Source organism: Perna viridis, chromosome 1, assembly GCF_037379345.1.
Source record: "Perna viridis isolate PV_CMFRI_1.1 ecotype Kerala chromosome 1, ASM3737934v1, whole genome shotgun sequence".
NCBI classification, from domain to species: Eukaryota; Metazoa; Mollusca; class Bivalvia; order Mytilida; family Mytilidae; genus Perna; species Perna viridis.
The window spans coordinates 70,718,477-70,737,683 of record NC_142445.1 but is presented as its reverse complement, the minus strand read 5'-3'; the positions used below and the strand labels follow the sequence as shown (position 1 = coordinate 70,737,683).

General features: G+C 32.6%; 1 protein-coding gene across 2 annotated transcripts; it reads right to left on the bottom strand.

Moving 5' to 3' along the window:
- Positions 1-2,547: 2,547 nt before the first annotated feature.
- Positions 2,548-17,675, bottom strand: LOC148630221 (NADH-cytochrome b5 reductase-like). Of its 2 annotated transcripts, XM_088563516.1 has the most exons (7): positions 17,575-17,675; positions 13,539-14,448; positions 13,014-13,165; positions 10,468-10,555; positions 9,212-9,316; positions 7,042-7,245; positions 2,548-4,898 (listed from the first exon to the last, which is right to left on the bottom strand). In XM_088563516.1, the coding sequence occupies exons 2-7, from the start codon at positions 14,016-14,018 to the stop codon at positions 4,701-4,703; spliced, it is 1,227 nt and encodes a 408-aa protein (XP_088419642.1). In that variant the 5' UTR covers positions 14,019-14,448; positions 17,575-17,675; the 3' UTR covers positions 2,548-4,700. The 2 variants fall into 2 exon arrangements, with proteins under 2 accessions (XP_088419642.1, XP_088419650.1); XM_088563524.1 differs by lacking the exon at positions 7,042-7,245.
- Positions 17,676-19,207: the final 1,532 nt, after the last annotated feature.

Genomic DNA, 19,207 nt, shown 5'->3' with positions numbered 1-19,207 from the left:
AGCTGATCTGATCCGAAAGAAAGAATATCATTTGGCTAGATCCTTTAATCTCAGTTTCCACTATTTAGATGACGTATTATCTTTAAACAATCCTAATTTCAGGAATTAGATACATCGCATCCACCCCAAAGAACTTGAGATAAAGGATACTACAGACACTGTGAAATCGGCCTCATATCTTGACCTACACTAAGAAATCAATGGTCAAAGAAAACCATTGACCAAACATTATGCTAGAGCTTGCCAAAACTATGCAGACTATTTGTATAGCGCTAGAATTCTAACAAATAGGCTTCTGGAAAAGGGCTATGTTTTATGGTCGTCATCATGAACTTGTGAATCATTATGGTGTATACATCTGCATCATGAAAACTGATTTATTCAACGTGTTATAGTTTTCATTTCCTCATATGTCTACCCCGGACTTGACTTTTTATGAGCAACTCGGCGGGTGTTTCTAGAAAAGCAGGACACTTACCCTACCAGTGCACATGGTCCATGCTTTGTGTATGGTTTTAGTTACTTCATGTTCTTTGTTGTGTTTGTCTGTTTTCCATGTCTGGTCTTTGTCCCTGGATTACATTCTTTTGATTTCCGCTAGACTTTTGGTTTCCTTGATTACTCTTTCAATGAATTCTACAAGTAGTTTAGAAAGAGTTGAGAATATAACAAGAGGCTCCCAGGAACCTGAATCACTCATCTGGTTAAATTTTTGCCTTTCAAGGACATTAACTATAACAAGGAGTTGTCCATCAAGACTTTGGTAGGACTTATCATAAGGATCATTTCATCTATTGAAAGTTTCATTCTATCTAATATAGTTTTCAAGATACTGGCTGAAAACTGCTAAACACATAATTTTTGCCTTTCAAGGGCAATAACTCTTACATGGAGTCATCTGACAATTTTGATCCATGGAGACTTTTGTAGGTCTTATAATAAGAATTATTACAGCAATTGAAAGTTTCATTCTATCTATAATAGTTTTCAAGATATTGGCTGAAAACTATAAAAAAAAAAAAAAAAAAAAAGTCATTTTTCATCTCTCAAGGACAATAACTTTTACATGGAGTCGTCTGACAACTTTGATCTCTGGGAGACTTTTTTAGGCCTAATAATAAGGATCATTTTAGCAATTGAAAGGTACTGGCTAAACATAACTGTTTTTGAGATATATGCAAAAAACTACTGTCTGACCCCTATGATAAATTTTTACTAACAGCAGCCATGTTTTTTTAACAGATCAAAAATCAAAACAGTCATTTTGTTTAGAATACCCTAAATAACAAAAATACTCACTTTCATTGAATTGTGTGTAATAGTTTCTGAGGAAAAGATTTTTAAAAGTAATAACATCAAAAACAGCAAAAAAAGTACAAAAAGGGCAATAACTCCAACATGGATCAACAGAATTCACCAAACTTTGACCACAGATAGATCTCATCATGCTGAATACTTTACCTAAGGTAGTACAATACAGTTAGGTCATTTTTAATGAGGAAAATTTGGTCTCATTTTGTTGAAATAAAGCTGTTTTGAGGCAGCCCACACAGAAATGTCTAGAGTTTTGTGATAAAAAAGGGCATATTTTTTACATCCTTGGTGTGTGGAGGTTCAAGTCATTTATAAGTGATTATTGTTATAAAATCCAGTAGCCATGGTAACATACTGAAAAAAAATATTACTGAGTTCTAGTACAAATCAGGGGTGCCTTTCAAAAACTAATAGTCAAATACTATGACTTATAAAATATCAGGCACTTAGACACTACCACAGGATGAAAGCAAGCATGGAGTAGGTGGAAAAAAGGTAAAAATAATAAGACCCTTTTTCGATTCATTCTCTCACAATTTGGTTAAACCTAACCATTTTGGACATATATGCAAACATCTGCTGTCTGATCCCTTTGTTTTATTTTTAGTAATGGTGGCCATGTTTTTTAACAGATCAACAATCCAAACGTTCATTTTGTTTACAATACCCTAAAAACAGTATTACCAACTTTAATTGAAATCTGTAGAGTAGTTTTTGAGCAGAAGATTTTTGAAAGTAATTACATCAAAAACAGCAAAAAAAAACATCCAAAAAGGGCAATAACTCCAACATGGGTCCACAGATCTTCGCCAAAATTTGACCTCAAATAGATCTCATCATTTTGAACACTTTTACCCACGTCAGAATTTGGTTAAACCTAAAAGTTTTGGAGATATATGCAAAAATCTGCTGTCTGACCTCTATGTTCTATTTTTAGTAACGGCTGCCATGTTATTTGACTGATCAAAAATTGAAACAGTCATTTTGTGCAGGATATTCTAAAAAACAATCTATTAAGTTTCAGCCAAATCCATGCAGTAGATTTAGAGGAGAAGATATTTGAAGAATTGTTAACAATGATGACAGACGACGACAACGACATTGGACGCCAAGAGATGGCAATAGCTCACCTGGCCTATGGCCAGGTGAGCTAAAATTGTGATTGTCAAATATTCAGATTGACAGACATACACATCACAATGCTTTCAGACGAATTAATAGTAAGGATAACAGTCACTTTTCAACACCTTTTATTTCAGAATCCTGGGATTTAAAAAGAGTTGTACTTACAGTTCTCTATTAATCAAATACTAGGTAAAACACACAACATTATAACTTCTGACAAAGGTGTGCAAATAACTGATGCAGTTAAAAGGGAATGAAAATATATACATGTACAAAAAATACTAAAATAATACATCAAAAATATTCTGCCAATCATCAAAATAATATAAATACCCTGAAGGTGCAGATTTAAGCTCAATTTGGGCAATGACTTTAACATTATATCATACTGGTAATTACAAGTACAATGTATATGCTGAGAGAAGCGGCTCCCAGGAGCCTGAATTGTTCACCTGGTTGAATTTTGCCTTTCAAAGGTTGCACTATACAAATGGGCTTTAGCTGCACTGTTTCGTACACAAAACTAAACCAGTCTAATTTCGTAAAACTTAAAAATAAGAGGTGAAACTTGGTGGACATATTAATCAGATTAGATTCTCTTCCCTACACCAACAGGCTGTTTTTCAAAACTGCAAGATTTAGCACAAACTTTAAGAATTAAAATCATAAACAAATGAGCAGAAAAGGGTTCACTTATTTGTTTTTTTACATTAACACCATACCAACTTACTTTTCTTGCATTTTTTAAGTACCTGATATTTTAGAAAACCTGTTTTTTGACAATTAATTTTGGGAAGGCACCCAAAATTTGTTATAAAAACTGATGTACATTTTTATTATGTTACCATGGCTACAGATTTTCATAACAAAATAGAAAAGAATTTCTATCTTATTCTATCTCCATAATGTAAGGTTTTGGAAAATATATACTTTTTACAGGAAAAAAATGTTGGATTTGCTTGTATAAGTGTCTCAATATAGCTTTATTTCCACAAATTGTCATAAAGTTATCTGCAGCGACCTATCTATATAGTGGAACCAAAGGCAATTAATGTAACAAGAAGTTTTAATTTTAAACTTAAAATCAAGAAGACTTTGATAAGACTTATCATAAGGATCATTTCAGCAATTGAAAGTTTTTATTGTACTTCTCAAGATATTTGATGAAAACTGTAAAAAAAACCCTGTCATTTTTCATCCTTCAAGGGCAATAACTCCTACAAAGAGTCGACTGACAACTTTTATCCCTGCAGACTTTTGTAGGCCTTATAATTAGGATTATTAGAGCTACTGAAAGAATTTGGCTAAACCTTACGGTTTTGGAGATATAAGCGAAAAACTACTGTCTGACTCCTATGTTCTATTTTTAGTAACTGCTGCTATGTTTTTCGAAGGATAAAATATTCCCACATGAGTTCTATGTAGGATATCCCAAGAAACATTCATACCAAGTTTGGTTTCAATTGGTCAAGTAGTGTCAGAGGAGAAGATTTTTGAAAGAAATAACATTAAATAGCAAAATACGTCAAAAAAAGGGCAATAACTCCAACATGGCTTAAGGGTTTTAAAATGAAAATTTGACCACAGATAGACCTCATCATGCTGAACACTTTTACATGGGTCATAATTTGGCTAAACTTAATGGTTTTGGAGATATATGCAAAAAACTACTGCCTGACCCCTATGTTCTATTTTTAGTAACAGCGACCATTTTTTTGTCAATGGATCAAAAACCCCCACAACAGCTCTATGCAGAAACATCCATACCAAGTTTGGTTCTAATTGGTCAAGTAGTGTCAGAGGAGAAGAATTTTGAAAAATTGTTAATGATGATGGATGAGTACGACGTACAACAACGACTATTGATGCCAAGTGATGGCAATAGCTCACATGGCCTGTGGCCAGGTGAGCTAAAAAAAAGAGTTTGGACACAGACATTTAGAAGCTATTCCTAATAGTCTTAGTGTTCTGAGTTGTAGAAATTCAATAATTTTCCCATATAGATATGGGTGTGTCCAAAATGGAGTCATTTAGATTAGACCATCACATTTTTGATTTTATATCAATATCAGAACTCCACAGTGGACATACTACATTTAATCATATACTCACAAACTTTCTCTGTAATACAATCTCATTTCAACACAAAAAGTTGTCAACAATTTCATTGAACTCAATTCCTATAAGATCCATATTACTAGATCATATCTTTGTTCTAAACATCACATAATTACCAAAACTTGTAATATTACTGGAACTATTCAAAACTTCAAAATCGTTTGTTGAGAAAATCCAAGATCTTGGCAGTAATGAATCATATTGTCATCAAAGGATCGTGTGCCACAGATAAGAACCAGACACTTATCCAATGGTTTACCGCAAGTCTCCTGTCGTATAAAGTTTCCATCTATCCTACCCTCATAAACCTTATCACTATACCTGTACAGTCCATGATTCTCCTGTTAAATATACCATATAAAAATCAGGTCAGATTCATAAAGTACTTGTGTAGTAGCATATCAAATACATTTTGTACATTCATAGTTGATATGCATCTAATAAAAAAAACCTCATGACACATCTGGATTTTGTATGGGAATAAAGTTTTGACATGGTATGAATGAAAATTGGACATTTATTTTTTTATGGTCAGATAAAGCATTTTAAAGAACAAAAAAATAACTTTTTGCATAAAACCAAATAAAATTCTGTTTCAGAACATTTTGAATAAATTTCAATTTAATAACAAGAGGCTCCCAAGAGCCTGAATCGCTCACCTGTGTAAGTTTTTATTTTAAGGGCAATAAATTTAACAAGGAGTTGTCCAACAATTTTGACTCAAGAATACTTTGGTAGGACTATCATAAGAATCATTTCAGCGATTGAAAATAATTTCTTTCTATCAATTATAGTTTTCAAGATATTGGCTGAAAACTGTAAAATTCTCTATCTATTATAGTTTTCAAGAAATTGGCTGAAAACTGTAAAAAGAAAAAAAAAAAAAGAAAAAAAAAAGAGGCTCCCAGGAGCTGAATCGCTCAGCTGGTTGAATTTTGCCTCTCAAGGGTAATAAATAAAACAAGAAGTTGTCCAACAATTCTGACTCAAGAAGTCTTTGAAAGGACTTATCATAAGGATCATTTCAGCAATTGACAGTTTCTATCTATCAAAGTTTTCAAGATATTGACTGAAAAATGTTAAAAAAAAAGAAGTCATATTTCCCCTTTCAAGGGCAATAACTCTTACAAGGAGTCATCTGACAACTTTAATCCCCGAAGACTTTTGTAGTCCATATAATAAGGATAATTTCACCAATTGAAAGCATTTAGCAAAATCTAATTGTATGGAGATATATGCAAAAAACTACTTTGTGACCCTTATGTTCTATTTTTAGTAATGGTGGCCATTGGGTCCAGTAGTGTCAAAGGAGAAGAATTTTGAAGAAAGTGGCTCCCAGGAGCCTGAATCACTCACCTGGTTGAATTTTGCCTTTCAAAGGCAATAAATTTAATAAGAAGTTGTCCAACAATTTTGATTCCAGAAGACTTTCATTCTATCTATCAAAGTTTTCTAGATATAGACTGAAAACTGTTAAAAAAAAGAAGTCATACTTCCCCTTTCAAGGGCAATAACTCTTACAAGGAGACATCTGACAACTTTTATATCTAAAGACTTTTGTAGTCCTTTTTGTAGATCATTTCAGCAATTGAAAGAATATGGCGAAACCTAATGGTTTTGGAGATATATATGCGAAAAACTACTGTCTGTCCCCCATGTTCTATTTTTAGTAACGACTGCCAGGTTTTTTGACACATCAAAAATCACCAAATCAGTTCTATGCAGGATAAACCAAGGAACATTTGTAACAAGTTTTGTTCAAATTGATCAAATAATGTCAGAAGAGAAGATTATTGAAAGAAATAACATAAAAAATAGCAAAAATTGTTGAAAAAGGGCAATATCTCAAACTTGACTCAACAGTTTAAAACCAAAATTTGACCAGAGATAGATCCCATTATGCTGAACACTTTTACCCATGTCAGAACTTAGCTAAACCTTTTTTAAACCTAAACGGTTTAGGCGATATTTGTGAAAAACCACTGTCTGACCCTTATGTTATATTTTTAGTAATGACGGCCATATTTTTCAACAAATCAAAAATCCCCACATCAGTTCTATGCAGGATACCCCAAGGAACATTTAAACAAAGTTTGGTTCTAATTAGTTACATAGTTTCAGAGTAGAAGAGTTTTGTTAAATTGTTAATGACATCAACGGACGACAATGACGGACAACAATGACAGACGACAGCGGACGCCAAGTGATGGCAATAGCTCACATGGCCTTTTTCATCTTTCAAGGGCAATAATTCTTAAAAGGAGACCCCTGAAGACTTTTGAAGGCCTTATAATAAGGGTCATTTCAGGTATAGGTGAGTATAGGTGACAGAGAAGTACTAGAATCCGGACCAATCAATAATTCTCACCTAATAGCATAGTCGACAAAGAAGTTCAAGAACCCAAACCATTCGAAAATCTTGACCTAATTGAGAGCACAGCTGACAGAGAAGTTCCAGATTCCAGACCATTCAATAGTTTTTACCTGACTGAGAGCATAGGTGACAGAGAAGTTCCAGAAACCAGACCATTCATCAAGTTCTTTCTTCATTAAAATATCACTATAGGTCCTACATCCATACAGTAAGTGGATAAATGTCTCATCATTTTCATTATCAAGAACAGTTTGTATAATCTGAGCCATAGGAGCTATTCCAGTGCCAACAGCTAACATTAACAGTAACCTGCACTAAACAAAGAAGGTTATAATTGAATATGTTTCCTCCTAAATAAACTACATAGTGCAGTGTACTAGGACTTTTCAAGAATATTTAGTTTGCATGGAAAAATAAATAACATGAAAGTAAAATTTAGAGAGTCAGTCATATCATGAGGTTTAGAGATTTAGGCATCTCATGTGGTTTAGTGAGTCATTCAGAAGCCTGAATCGCTCACCTGGTTGAATTTTGCCTTTCAAGGGCAATAAATTAAACAAGAAGTTGTCCAACAATTTTGACTCAAGAAAACTTTGATAGGACTTATCATAAGTATCATTTCTGTAAATGAAAGTCTAAATCTATCATAGTTTTCAAGACATTGGCTGAAAACTGTAAAAAAATAAAAAAAAACATGTCATTTTCCCCTGTCAAGGGCAATAACTCTGATAAGAAAGCATCTGACAAATTTTGTGCCTGGAGACTTATGTAGTCCTAAAAATAAGGATCATTTCAGCCATTGAAAGAATTTGGCTAAACCTAACGGTTTTGGAGATATATGCCAAAAACTACTGTCTGACCCCTATGTTCTATTTTTAGTAACTGTCGCCATGTTTTTTGACAGATCAAAAAACCCCACCTTAATTCTATGCAGGATACCCCATGGAACACTTAAACCGAGTTTTGTTTCAATTGGTAAAATAGTGTCAGAGGAGATGATTTTTTGAAAGAAATAAAATTTAAAATAGCAAAACACTTTGAAAATGGCCAATAACTCCAACATGGCTTCATAGATTAAAATGAAAATTTGACCTGAGATAGATCTCATTATGCTGAACACTTTTACCCCTTTCAAAATGGGCTAAACCTAACCATTTTGGAGATATATGCCAAAAACTATTGTCTGATCCCTATGTCCTATTTTTAGTAATGGCGGCCATGTTTCTCGATGGATCAAACATCCCCACATCAGTTCTATGCAGAATACCCCATGGAACATTCATACTAAGTTTGGTTCCAATTGGTCCAGTAGTGTCAGAGGAGAAGATTTTTGAAAGAAATAACATAAAAAATAGCAAAAAAACGTTGAAAAGGGGCAATAACTCTACATGGCTTAAAAGATTAGAATGAAAATTTGACCGCAGATAGATTTCATCATGCTGAACACTTTTACCCCAGTCAAAATTTGGCTAAACCTAATTGTTTTGGAGATATATATGTGAAAAACTTCTACCTGACCCCTATGTTCTATTTTTAGTAAAGGCGGCCATGTTTCTCGACGGATCAAAAATCCCCACATCAGTTCTATGCAGGATACCCCAAGGAACATTCAAACCATGTTTGTTTCCAATTAGTCAAGTAGTTTCAGAGGAGAAGAGTTTTGAAAAATTGTTAACGACGACAGATGACGACGGACAATGGACACCAAGTGATGGCAATAGCTCACCTGGTCGAAGATGATGTCAGAATGTGACAGAAGACAATGGATGCTAAGTACGACAAAGGAACTTGAACTGACTTGAATTTATCTGAATAGTTAATGTATCACAGATTTTTATAGATATTTATTTCACATTATCAAATCAACACGTACAATATTAATAACATACATGTAAACTAAAACTTAAAGAATTATTTTTTTTGTTGAGGAAAGATTACTAAATGTATTAAATATCTACAATACAATCCTGTAATATAAACTAGCAAATGAAATTTTGGATTATTGAAACAAAACATCAGTTTAATCAATTACTATTGTCTACCAATACCATTCAAATGTTGTAGTGTGGTTTTAAGTATAATTTCATAATCTGATATCAGTTGACACAGTACATTAATACTTTGATTTTATCTACAAACAAATTCAATACAGTATTAATTTGATCTACTTCAGGTTTTTCCAACTGCACATTTTCCTTCAAATATTTCTACATCATGTACATTGAGGTATAAAGTTCAGTGAAAATATCATATTTCATATATCATATCCATATAACATACCATTCCTGGTCTGTAGCACCATGAACCAAATGGACCTCGGACTTCTATCTCATCTCCAACCTTCCAGAAATTTATTATTTTGGACATTTTTCCTTCCTTGTATACCTTAAACCATAAATTCTGAGATACACTTTGTAGTCTTAAATATAAAAATAGTTCATAAAGTAAAATACTTTATTTATCATCGACAATTAAAGATTCAGAACCTTTTTTTTCTGGTACACATTACAGATTAATCAATGCAGCTTTGGATAGTCTGCAATGTTTTGTTCAGTACAATTTTTTAAATTATGAGATCTATATGAAATAAAAAAAAATTATTTTCCTGCTTCAAGTAGACTAAAAATAAATAAAACCCCTTACATAACATAATTTAACCTTCTTCATTCATTCACATCTACATATGATGTCCAACTTTCCTTTCCTATAAATTTTCAGCAATTTTGAAGGAGTTGCACTTACAAGAAATTTGGATAGACAAATGAACAGAAATAGTGGTTCCTTTACAGCTCCTGAACCTTTGTTTGCAGGGAATATTATTAAGAACAATAACACAGTCATGTACAAATGTAAAGATAAAATCAACTACATGTACCTACTACTAAATATCAAAATTAGTTCATAAGATTACATGCCTGTAAAAAGTACCTTGAGAGTCCTAAATAAACCACATTCCAAATGTCCGTCAGAAACAAAGCATATTACAAAATCATTGAACGTGACACATATAGAACATATTCATAAAACACTGAACATGTCCCAAATAAAATATATTCCTTAAATATTGAAAAAGGACAATAAATCCAACATGGCTGAACAAATTAAAATAAAAATTGAACCACAAATAGATCTCATCATGCTGAACACTTTTACCCATATCAGAATTTGGCTAAACCTAACGGCTTTGGAGATATATGCGAAAAACTACTGTCTGACCCCTGTGTTCTATTTTTAGTAATGGCAGCCATGTTTTTTGACAGATCAAAAATTTCCACATCAGTTTTATACAGGATTCCCAAAGGAACATTCATACCTAGTTTGGTTCCAACTGGTCAAGTAGCATCAGAGAAGAAGAGCTTTGAAAATTGTTTACGATGACGACAACGGACAAAGAAGGACTCCAAGTGATGGCAATAGCTGACAAGACCTGCGGTCAGGCAAGCTAAAAAACGAATTTCTTAAACATTAAACATGTCCTTAATAAAACATATTCCTAATACAGAGCTTTCCATAGACTGATTTTTGTGGGTACTTACCTTAATCAGTAGATCAAAGTAACCTGTAGTATGAATGGGTGAGACAGGTGTATATTGACGTGTAATTGTTTCAGTTTTAGTTCTTCCTCTGAAAGTTTCACAATATATCACTTGATATCAATTATTATCAAATAGCATATATAAATAGTACAAATGACAAAAAGAAACCAAATTATGGTGAACAAATACAATTGCATCCTAAAGAATTGAAGTAATAAATTGGGTAGAAACTTTTTCAGACACAATATTGTGCTATACCAAAGGGTCAAAATTCATTTGTAATATGCAATTTCATAATTCATTGCAATTTTTAATCTGAAACTCTGATGTGCATAATAAACTGTGTACGAAGTGACGTGTGTTATGTTTCAAATTAAATGAAGTTTCTATTTAAGAATTGCAATTTATAAATTTACAAATTATGAAGTTACAAATTACAAAGAAAGAATACCACAGATAAACTGTTGACCCTTTTGGCATTCCATAAAATCTATGTAAATGTCTTATTCATTAACAAATACATTTGTATCAAGTATCTTAAATCTTATTAGACTTAACTTCAGTAAATATTTGGAATAGTATCTAAATTACTAAGATTCCAATACTAATGTAATACATGTATTTGAAAGTGCAAGCTTTTGAAAGAATTATGCAAAGTTTGAAACATAATAATCCATGAATGATATTTACCAATATGACAAAATATTGCCAGTAAAAGGCATTTCCTATTTTTAAAAACTTTTCATTTGGTATATTAGGATCCTTTTCAAGAGAATGATAGATCATCATGAGCTCTAAAAGAGTAATTTGCCTCTGAAATTTAAACCGCTTTAATGCACTCTAGACCACATTCACAAACAAATTTGTCAAATCTCATCTTTCCTTAACTTGACATATCCTCTAAGTGGTAGTTTTAATGGCATGTTGGCCTGCCTGATTACTACAGACTGGTAGCATAGCAGATATACACCTAACAATAATATATTGTCCTGCCCGATTACTATTGAGAATGGTACTGTTGTGAATTTGTATTTTCGTCTATTTTATGTTTTATTTATCCTTTATTTCCTGTATTTTGCTAGTGACGTTGTATGTTTGTTACTTTGACGATGAGAGAAAACAAGAGGCTCCCAGGAGCTTGAATCACTTACCTGGTTGAATTTTGCATTTCAAGGGCAATAAATTAAACAAGAAGTTGTCAAACAACTTTGACTCAAGAAGACTTTGAGAGGACTTATCATAAGGATCATTTCAGCAATTGAAAGTTTCCATCTATCAAAGTTTACAAGATATTGGCTGAAGACTGTCAATTTTTCACCTTTCAAGGGCAATAACTCTTGCAAGGGGTCATCTGACAACTTTCACCTCAGAAGACTTTTGTAGTCCTAATAATAAGGATCATTTCAGCTATTGAAACAATTTGGCTAAACCTAACAGTTTCGGAGATATATGACAAAAACTACTGTCTGACCCCTATGTTCTATTTTTAGTAAGAACGGTCATGTTTTTCAACAGATTAGTTCTATGCAGGATACCCCAACAAACATTCATACCAAGTTTAATTCTAATTGATCAAGTAGTGTCAGAGAAGATGTTAGAAAGAAATAATATAAAAAATAGCTAAAAAACGTTGAAAAGGGGCAATAACTCTAACATGGCTTAACAAACACACAGATAGATTTCTTCATGCTAAACACTTTTACCCGTCAGAATTTAGCTAAACCTAATGGTTTTAGAGATATATAATAAGAAACTAATGACAGACCCCTATGTTCTATTTTTAGCAATGGCAGTGATGTTATTCGATGGATTAAAAATACCCACAAAAGTTCTATGCAGGATACTCCTAGGAACATTATTGCAAACTTTGGTTTCAATTGGTCAAGTAGTGTCAGAGGAGAAGAGTTTTAAAAAATTGTTAATGACAACAACGGACACCAAGTGATGGCAATAGCTCACCTGGCCAAAGGCCAGGTGAGCTCAAAAAACTACTTTTGTATGCTGTGGACATGTTTTTTCTGTGTATGATGTTTTTGAATGATTTATGTCCAAATTAACAGTTTATGTATATGATACTGATGTTGAGAATACAACCTAATAAACTTTAATTTTTTTTCTATATTGGATTTATTCAAATTTTACAACCACTCAACCCAGATGATAATTGTTACAATGCAACACAACACGATTCTGCAACAGGTACAATAACTGATATACACCTAGCAATAGCATGTTGTCCTGCCTAATTATTACAGAAAATGATACAATAACTGGTGTATACCTTACAATAACATGTTGTCCTACCTGATTACTACAGAGACTGGTACATTTTTGTACTACAACTACATGTAGTATATATCAATCAATAACAAGTTGTCCTGCCTGATTAATACAGACTGGTAGTAAAACTGTTATATACATGTACCTACCAATAACATGTTGTCCTGCCTGATTACTACAGAGAATGGTACAATAACTGGTATATACGTATCAATAACATGTCCTGCCTGATTACTACAGAGACTGGTACTATAAGTGGTATATACCTGATAATAACATGTTGTCCTGCTTTCAAACCAAGACTCCTGTTAAAAGGTATCTGTATTTTATATCTGTAACTATCTGATGTCTCCTTATTAACCCCAATAATAATAAATTTTCGATACTCTGACTCTGATAAAACCAATATACCAATGTCCTAAAATATATATTTGAAACAAAATTTATCCTTCTCATTAAGATTGCATTTCATATGGAATACAAAAAAATGAATCAATAAAATATGTGAATTATTGCTAACTAACAATAATTACTTGGAGCCCAGGCCTATCCTTAATATATTACAGTGCCTTATTACTGATTTAGTGCCATAAAATTGTAAAATTTCATATACAATCAAGCCTGAAAGCTATGAATGGCCATAGTATCATCCCTCTTCCCTGTGTAGAAAATTTCAAACATGGAAATCTTTTAATAGCAATAAAGTCTGTTAATACTGTAAACTCTATGAACTGCAAAGAAGAACGTATAAAAGTGTAGAGGAAAAACTGTAGAATCAACTACTATCTTACTTCTTGTATGTGACTTGTCAAAGCTTTGTTTTTAAGTCTGCTACATTCTTGCTCCCAGATTTTTACTTCTTGATCATAGATATCAAAAATACAAGGTACACATCCTGACCCACAACAATCATTGTCAGAAGGAGGTTCCGGTTTACATGGTATATCTTCAAAAGGTACACATACTGACCCACAACAATCATTGTCAGAAGGAGGTTCTGGTTTACATGGTATATCTTCAAAAGGTACACATACTGACCCACAACAATCATTGTCAGAAGGAGGTTCCGGTTTACATGGTAGACTTATTGCAGTATGATTAGCTGACAGCACACCTACACTACATAAATTGTCACACAATGCTGGTTCATTAACATGTTCTGTATTTACTGAAAGATTTGTTCTTAGCTTTAAAGAGTTGGGAATTACTTCAGATTGGCTATCATTTGATACTTTAGACATCTCATTATCATTTTCTTCAGCACAAATCATTTTATTGGAAACAATCCACACATTTATAAAATGATTATACACATGGATTAGTCAAACACAGAATAAATAACTACCTGTCCTTGTCACTTACAACACAATTACATATATGTAGGGTGACACCCTGTTCACACTGATTCACATCAAAAAGATAGCAGCAAGGAATAATTAAGTATCACAGATAAAATTTTACGAAGTTACTTTTACATGTATAATTGATCATGGCTAAACAAAGCCCAATAATATCAACTGGACTTTTTCTGTGGCTGGGGTTTTGTCATAGACTTTGGCATATCATACATGAGACATGTCCACCAAGAATATCCTTCCTGGACAGAACATTTATTTTTCTCCTGACTCTTCTCTTGCTTCTCCTCTATACTATCACATTTCCTCTTACCACTGCAACTATTATTGTTATCCATCTATAAATCTGCAAAGATATTATTTAATTCATTGTACTACTTTTAATCCTAAATTACTATCAATCAGCACAAAAAACATTTATAATTCATACAACGAAACTTGTCTAAACCAAACACTGAGAAAATTTATCAAACCAAAAACTTTTTGAAGTCCTTTGGTATCGGTTTAAATGTGTTTTAAACCTTGTAAACTGAACACCTGTCTAAAGCAAGTTCTTAGTGTAAAAATTCAATTATTTACAAGTATTTTCCACAGAAAATGTAGTAAATTCAACTAAAATCCTCCCACTTAAATGTACCTTACATTTTATGCAGGAAGATTCTAAATTTTTCATTGATTTTGTGGGAGTCTCACCGGGAATGTTTGAGGGTTAACAAATGGGTCGGAGAAAGGGCTTAAATGTGGGAGGTTTAGCCAATATGGCTCTGTTGATACATGTATTATGATCTACTCCTTGACCTCATGTGAGTCTAGAAACATTACCCACCACCTCCACCCATTCTTAAGTGTCTTGGAGTTAAGCCAACTGAAGAGTGGTCAAGGATTAATAAACTGCCTGTAAGTTGAGAAATGCCTGAACCAAGCCAGTAGGGATGGTTTTAATTTTGATATTGTCATTTGTTTCCTTTTGACTATTGTTAAGTCAGGAGTTCATCAGTAATTTTTTTTTTAATTACATGTAATGTTCATTTAAATTCAATTTTTTTATAAATACAGACATAATTACATTAATTGGCAAAAGCTTAATGTTATGAGACAATTGCAATGATGTGTAAAGATATATATGTGTACCACTTTAATTGAAAGGTATTAGTCATATAATAATAATAAAATAAATAATAAAGTAAACATTGACTACTTCAATAACTCATTTCTTTTGTTTAAGCATACACTTAAGTAGGAGGTGACAATCTTAAGAAGGGTAACAGGTAGGGTCTGAAATGTGTAACCCGTATATCTGTACCCAAATACTATTTTCCCAATTTCTTCATTATTACTTGATATTTCCAGCTGAAACTTTGTATAAATGTACAAAATGACAGGATGACTTGGCTAGAATTAATATTTTTTTCAATGTTTTTTTTTGTAAAACTTAATTTTAATCGATTTTCTGCTTTCAAAAGGTCTAAAATGTGTAACCCGAAATTCCCATACCCAAAATAAAAGTCTGATACTTTTGTTATCTGTATAATTTTAATGCATATTTGACATTAAAGCATCAGAATATTGTTAAAATATTCATTGACGATAAATTAAAATCGCATAAGACTTTGTTTATGAGACTTCCTTTTTCATCTTGGATAAGATTGTCTTCACTTTGTGCTGGTACAGGGATTGAGGCTTAGGTACGATACAGAATTCAAACCTAATCATTTCTTTTTTAAATTTATATCAAATCTTTCAAAACTTTATCCAAAGTCTTCAAGTGATGTTTTAACCTCACAATGATTTCAGAAAAATGTTAAATTTGGGCAGGAAAGTGAGAAATAGTCAATTATAAAGAGTAATCAAGGGAACCAAGGTTATAGCGGTAATCAAAAGAATATAAGTTCTGTACGGTTAACTTCCAGTTATACATTTTAGACCTTTTGAAATAAGAAAACCAATCAACAAAGAAATATTAGAAAAATATAATTGATTTTCATGACAAAAATTAATTGAAACGTACTTTTGCGCATCTCATGCAATTTTCAGTTCTTATTATCATAATAATGAATATTTTAGCAAAACATTATTTGGGTAAGGGAAAAAGTTGGTACATGTTTGAGTACAGGTGTGGGTTACACATTTTAGCAAGCTCCAGAACAGTGTCTGATGTTTGGAATTCACCCAATGCTGCAGGTACGAGACCATTAATTTTCAAGTGCATTTCAATATACACATTTGAGCAGATTAAAAAAATTACACCTGAATATAACTTCTCTGGCCTAAAGATATGTACAAACAGGATTTATATATAAATTGTAGAAAATTTTACCATCATTTTCTGAAATTAATACATATAACTCGGAAATAGGGTAAACATGATAAATGAACTGAGTTAAAAGTCCTAAATTTTAACCTTCTTCCACTGAACCAAATCACAACTTTTAGTCAGAATTGATTAATGAAAAAAAATCCCATGTAATTTTAACCTATTTTCTACCAATTAGAGGCAAAACTTCAGCAAAATAAGTTTCCAGTAAAAAATATGTAAAAATGTGGAAGGTACCTACTACCAAAGTTGGGACTATATTCGTATACAACGAAAACCAATGGGAATTAATTGTGTTGTCATACTTACCTGCAGCCAACCCTCTCAGAAAATGCAAGAACCTTGCAAAGTCCAGAAAAAGTGAATGATTTTAAGTGATGTTATACGATTGTCAAATGATGTATGATTTGAATGATGCCTGAAAATTTTGAAAGACCCGTCTACAAGTAAGAGAGGAAACGAACGTCTGCCACTGGGCGTCGGGTTGTTTCGCCCTTTTTCCCCTTCTTCCTCTCGTTGTTTCACCCTTTATCCCGTTCGTCCGGGTTGTTTCGCCCTTACTGCAGTGTCGTTTCGCCCTTATTGTAGGGTCGTTTCGCCCTCATTGGATATACATGTGTTTAATTGGCTTGTGTTGTGACAGGTTAGAATACATGTTTATTCTGTGAATAAAAACTTGAATGTTTGCATAGCAGGGGTTGATCTAATTGTTAAATTGATAGATACTTGTACTGGTATTCCTTTTTCTTTCAGATAAAGCCCATCAGTTGCTGATTCTGAGGCAATGTCACAAGAGATATTTATTGAGAAATGAGAAAATTGGAAGATATTGATAACCAATTATGTCATTATATATCTTTTTCGGCAGGGCCTCGAGAATAAATAAATAAATAAATAAATAAATCGAGAACGAAGGCTAAAATAGTAGTAAATAATACTTATAAGGAGAAATTCCTTATTAATAAGGAAAGGGCGAAACGACCCACCATAAAGGGCGAAACAACTCACATACAGGGCAAAGCGACTCAGGGCGAAAGAACCCAGGGCGAAGGGGAAAAAGGGCGAAACGACCCGGAACCTGCCACTGCATGGAGCTTGACATTTCAGACCAGGCATTAGGGTATCAAGTCAGCATAGTACTACAAAATTTTACATTACCCCATGAACAATGTTTTCTTAATTTTGTTTCTGTCTAATCAAAATTAGACCATGCGTATTTCTACTCTTTTCTGTGACAAAACAAGTTACTTTTGATTTTAGGTACCAGTATCGTATTGCATATCCCTGAGCGGGTGTACGTCAAAACATGGATGCCATAAAAATATAGTGCATTTTCTTTTTGCCTCTCTACAAACTAATGTTTTGTCAAAAGACATGAACAATGACTTAAAAAATAGAGCAAACATCACACTGTAAGATGAAGAACTTTTTTAAAAGAAAATCTAACATAATATCATAAAAATGTTCCACTGAAAAGGTTGGTTTGGTGAGTGCAAAACGAAAGTGAAAGTAGGGAAAATGGCTATTTATAGTTCAAGACTACTTTTCTGTCCAATCTTCGTGGACTCACCCTATTTTCTTTGCGGGAAATTGTTTTTTCACATGTCCTTAGAAATGCTACATAAGTGAAAGTTTTATTGAATCAATTTACATATTTTTTAAAAAATCCTAAAAATATGCACTTCACTATAGAAGTCTATGGGAAAATTAATACGATACTGAGACCTAGTAAGCCAGTTTTTCAAGTAAAGTTGGATATTCAGCAAGTGGTCTTTACCAGCTGAAAAAGTAGTACCCCAATACAGGTAACACTTTTAAGATGAATTAGCCAACTTTTGAACCTGATTTTTTATGGTAGCTCTGGTTTTTTGCATTTATAGTCAATTTTTACCAAATTTGGAAATGCATTTTGTTTTCATGAATTTGTAGGATATCAGTTCAATAAAATTATTATCTTGACTATTTATGATGAGCATATCTATATTCAGGTAACCTAAAGCAAGTAATACTCCTGCATAAAGGATAGTTTTCAAGTTACAACACATTTTAAGTATGTGGTTAGGACTTGAAAATAGTCATTTTCCATACATTGCCTCTTATATATGAAAAAATGAATATTTTTTTTATTTTTTGTTTTTCTTTCAAATAAATAGCTAAAATGAGTTGCCATATAACTGTGTGGTTGATTTAAACACAGAAATGTCACAAAAGTCATCAGCCAATTTTTTAGTGGACTTTTTTTAGTGGTTCAAATGGACAGATTCTAATGCGGCAAGAAAAATAATGGTGTTTTTTCATATAAAAACTGAATTTTTTCAAAAAGTATCTAAAGCAGACAATTGTTATTATAATATTTATACCAGTAAACTATATTTCTTGCATCATAGCTATCTGTTTTAAAGAAAAAGTCCTTTTCCTGTCACATTGAGGTCCATTTGTATCTGCCTGGGGTACCAAAATGGCTTAAAATCTGTATTTTCTGCATATGAAAAGCTATATTTTTTTAAAACTATGATATTGGTATAATTTTTTCTGGATTTATTATAATTGAAATGACCATATCTATAGTTTAAAACAGTTGGTTGTACCGGTCATTATACTTTACTTTAAACAAGAGGCTCCCTTGAGTTAAAGACAAAAAAGGAGGTTCGGATATTAATATTTCCATATATGGAACTCACAAGTGGGGATTAAATAATGATTTGGAACTCATAGTACAGCTCATGTATCTACCATGTCAGAATAAACCACAAAGTTGCTTAGTTTGATTAATACAGCAGCTTTTTATCAA

Excerpts from the sequence above, each read along its gene's own strand:
- LOC148630221 (XM_088563516.1), bottom strand. The coding sequence starts at position 14,018 with ATGATTTGTGCTGAAGAAAATGATAATGAGATGTCTAAAGTATCAAAT. Across the intron at positions 10,556-13,013 it reads GGACAACATGTTATTATCAG|AGGAAGAACTAAAACTGAAA; the intron begins GTATATACCACT and ends TGAAACTTTCAG. Across the intron at positions 7,246-9,211 it reads GGTGCTACAGACCAGGAATG|TGCAGGTTACTGTTAATGTT; the intron begins GTATGTTATATG and ends TTCTTTGTTTAG.